This window comes from Pterocles gutturalis, unplaced genomic scaffold, assembly GCF_000699245.1.
Source record: "Pterocles gutturalis isolate BGI_N339 unplaced genomic scaffold, ASM69924v1 scaffold49840, whole genome shotgun sequence".
In the NCBI taxonomy this organism is placed as follows: Eukaryota; Metazoa; Chordata; class Aves; order Pterocliformes; family Pteroclidae; genus Pterocles; species Pterocles gutturalis.
Genome location: NW_010140076.1, coordinates 5,260 through 7,689, shown reverse-complemented (window position 1 = coordinate 7,689; position 2,430 = coordinate 5,260). Strand labels below are relative to the sequence as shown.

The 2,430-nt window shown below is 48.6% G+C and overlaps 1 protein-coding gene across 1 annotated transcript; it reads right to left on the bottom strand.

The window, feature by feature from the left end:
* Window positions 1–1,195: 1,195 nt before the first annotated feature.
* GP1BB (glycoprotein Ib (platelet), beta polypeptide) lies at window positions 1,196–1,810 on the bottom strand. The gene has a single exon (XM_010083522.1). It carries the CDS (start codon window positions 1,808–1,810, stop codon window positions 1,196–1,198), a length of 615 nt encoding a protein of 204 aa, XP_010081824.1.
* Window positions 1,811–2,430: the final 620 nt, after the last annotated feature.

The window sequence follows — 2,430 nt, the reverse complement described above, 5'->3', positions numbered from 1 at the left end:
GGACCTCCTGGGGCTGGGGACTGCGGGGACGGGGCAGGGCCACCCCCCAGAGGGGTGCTGCCACCGAGAGCCACCCTTCCCTGCCCAGCCCGTGTCCTAAAAAACAAGCAGCAGCTTAGCAGAAGGAGAAGACTCTCCAGACTTTAGGGACTCTAGCCTGGCCCACCACCGGTAGCTGTCAAAGCTTAACCCTGTGGTGCACCCTCCATCTGCCGTCAGTGTCCATCCCGCTCGGCACACAGCGTGAGGGTAAGGCAGCGCGAGGTACCCAGCGTAGGACAGAAAAACAAGCCATTGACATCATCACGCCTCATTATTTTATTTCAGTTTTGCTTCGTTCCAAAAATAATGAAGGGACATCATAACCAGCAGTAGGCACATCAGTAGGTTTTGCAGTTTGAGTCTCTGATAGACCAGATCTCTCGTGCCGGGTGCCAAACGAGCACAGGCAGAAAGAGCCTCTGGTCCCAACAACTCTTGGCTTCAGGGTGAATTTCTCATAAACATCCAGGGCCCCAGTCTGACTCAGGACATGTTGAAGTCAGTATCAGAACTGTAAGTAGATTAAAAGGAATGAAGATGGGTAAATCGTAGGGTTCTAAACATTCCCTCCCTCCCCCAGAATAATATTGGAAAAGATGCATCAAGCAAGAAGAAACATCCTTTCCCTTTTACTGATCGGAAACTGAGGCAGGAGAAGACTAAGTCACTTGTCCAAAGTTACTAAGGCAATCTGTGGTAGCACCAAGGAAACTATTTCTCCACTGTCCTAGTCCAGTATCTTAACTGTTCAGTGTCCACCTCTGTCCTCACCTGACCCAATGCAACCAGAAGCATCGTGGAAAGTATGGCTGAAATACTCCAGTGTAAGAGGGATTGAGCACCGTAGCCCCTACGAGATTACGAGCAGTTTGAGTCAGTTCTGGTTGCTGTAGTTTATGATTTCCTTAGTCTACCAAACCAGAACCACTCCCAGCTCAGCAAAGCAATCAAGATCAAGCTAAAGAGTTTAAAGCATTAAAGAACACAAGATCAGGTCTTTGGAAATTCAGCAAGTGTCTGATCAGTTCAAGTCCTGCTTCAGACTGCAGTCAGGATCAGATGCCGCACTGACTTGTCCCCTCTGGATATCAGAAGCCACAGGACCTTGGCACAGCATCACCCACGGGGGAGGAGGGTCTTCAGTCTTGTGATGTCAATCACTGTTGTATGGGCTTCGTGAAGAAGACACCCAGGTGTCTACATGCTGGTGTAGATCTCGGGAGGTGCTCCGGGCTTCAGCTGTCATCCTGCGAAATTTCTGCAGGTAGACAATGATGAAGATAACCAAGATACCCTGGAGGAAAAGGAGGATGAAGAGACAGAGCTGGGAGAGGAGAGCCAGGCTGCAGTACCAGTACTGGCATGTGGAGACAATCTCGTCTTCTGTCAGATAGGCAATGATCCGGTCCTGCAGGTGAGCTGGGGAGGCACATCTCACATCCCTGTATAAGGTCCGGTTCTGCTGCCACTGGAGCCAGGAGCGCAGGTAGAGGATGTCACAGTTGCATTCCCAAGGGTTGCCCTGCAGGTAGACTACCTGGAGGTGCTTGAGGTTGTCAAAGAGCCCATTGGGAATAGAGGTGAGCCTGTTGTAACCAAGGTGGATAATTTCAACCGAAGAGCGGAAAGTAGCTGGTAATTTTGCTACAGTTAAGTCTTTTGACGTGCAGTCGATAATGTTGGTGGCACACTTGCATGGCACAGGGCATATGGGTACCACGAGTGGGAAGAAGCCAAGGAGGGACAAGAAGAGAATTCCACCACTCATCTTCACCTGCAAACACTCCCCCTGCTGAGACTGGATGAGGCGGAGACCAGGCAAGTAGACACCACACGCTCTAGAACTGACACCACAGCCCAGGTCTTTTGTTGGTTTGTTCTGAAGATGTGTTTCTGAAGTTGGGTGAATTTGGTGTCCTCACAGGAGATGTGAGAGCTCTGAAAAGAACAGAGTTAAAAGAGGTGTGCAATTCTTGGTCTCTCATGACAGAATGTTCCTGGTCTTCCAACCCCAGATTTGAGGAGGCATGTGAACAGATGGCTACTGGGAGGCTTAGCTGCAGCCATCAAAATCATTTTCACTAGTCCTCAGAAGTGTACAAGAGCTGCTTGCATTTTCAGCATTGCTGGAGGCACATTGCTAGGGTAGCCAAGAAAATTTGTCATGAAATCAAAAATTAGAATATGAAACTGCTCATGCCTTATCATAGCTCTGAATTACATCTATAAGCAAAGTTTTGTTCATTCAAACTGCAAGAGGAGGTTCAGAAATAAATCTACTATTATGACAAGTAAAAAATAGCCTTTCCTGTTTTGGAAAGAAGTTTCTGGCCAGCAGAGAGGGTGCTGACCACTAAAGGTGGAGGTCAGTGGAGCTTTTCAAGCTAG

Bases quoted from the DNA above. Each gene is read 5' to 3' on its own strand.
- GP1BB (XM_010083522.1), bottom strand. From the start codon at position 1,810: ATGAGTGGTGGAATTCTCTTCTTGTCCCTCCTTGGCTTCTTCCCACTC.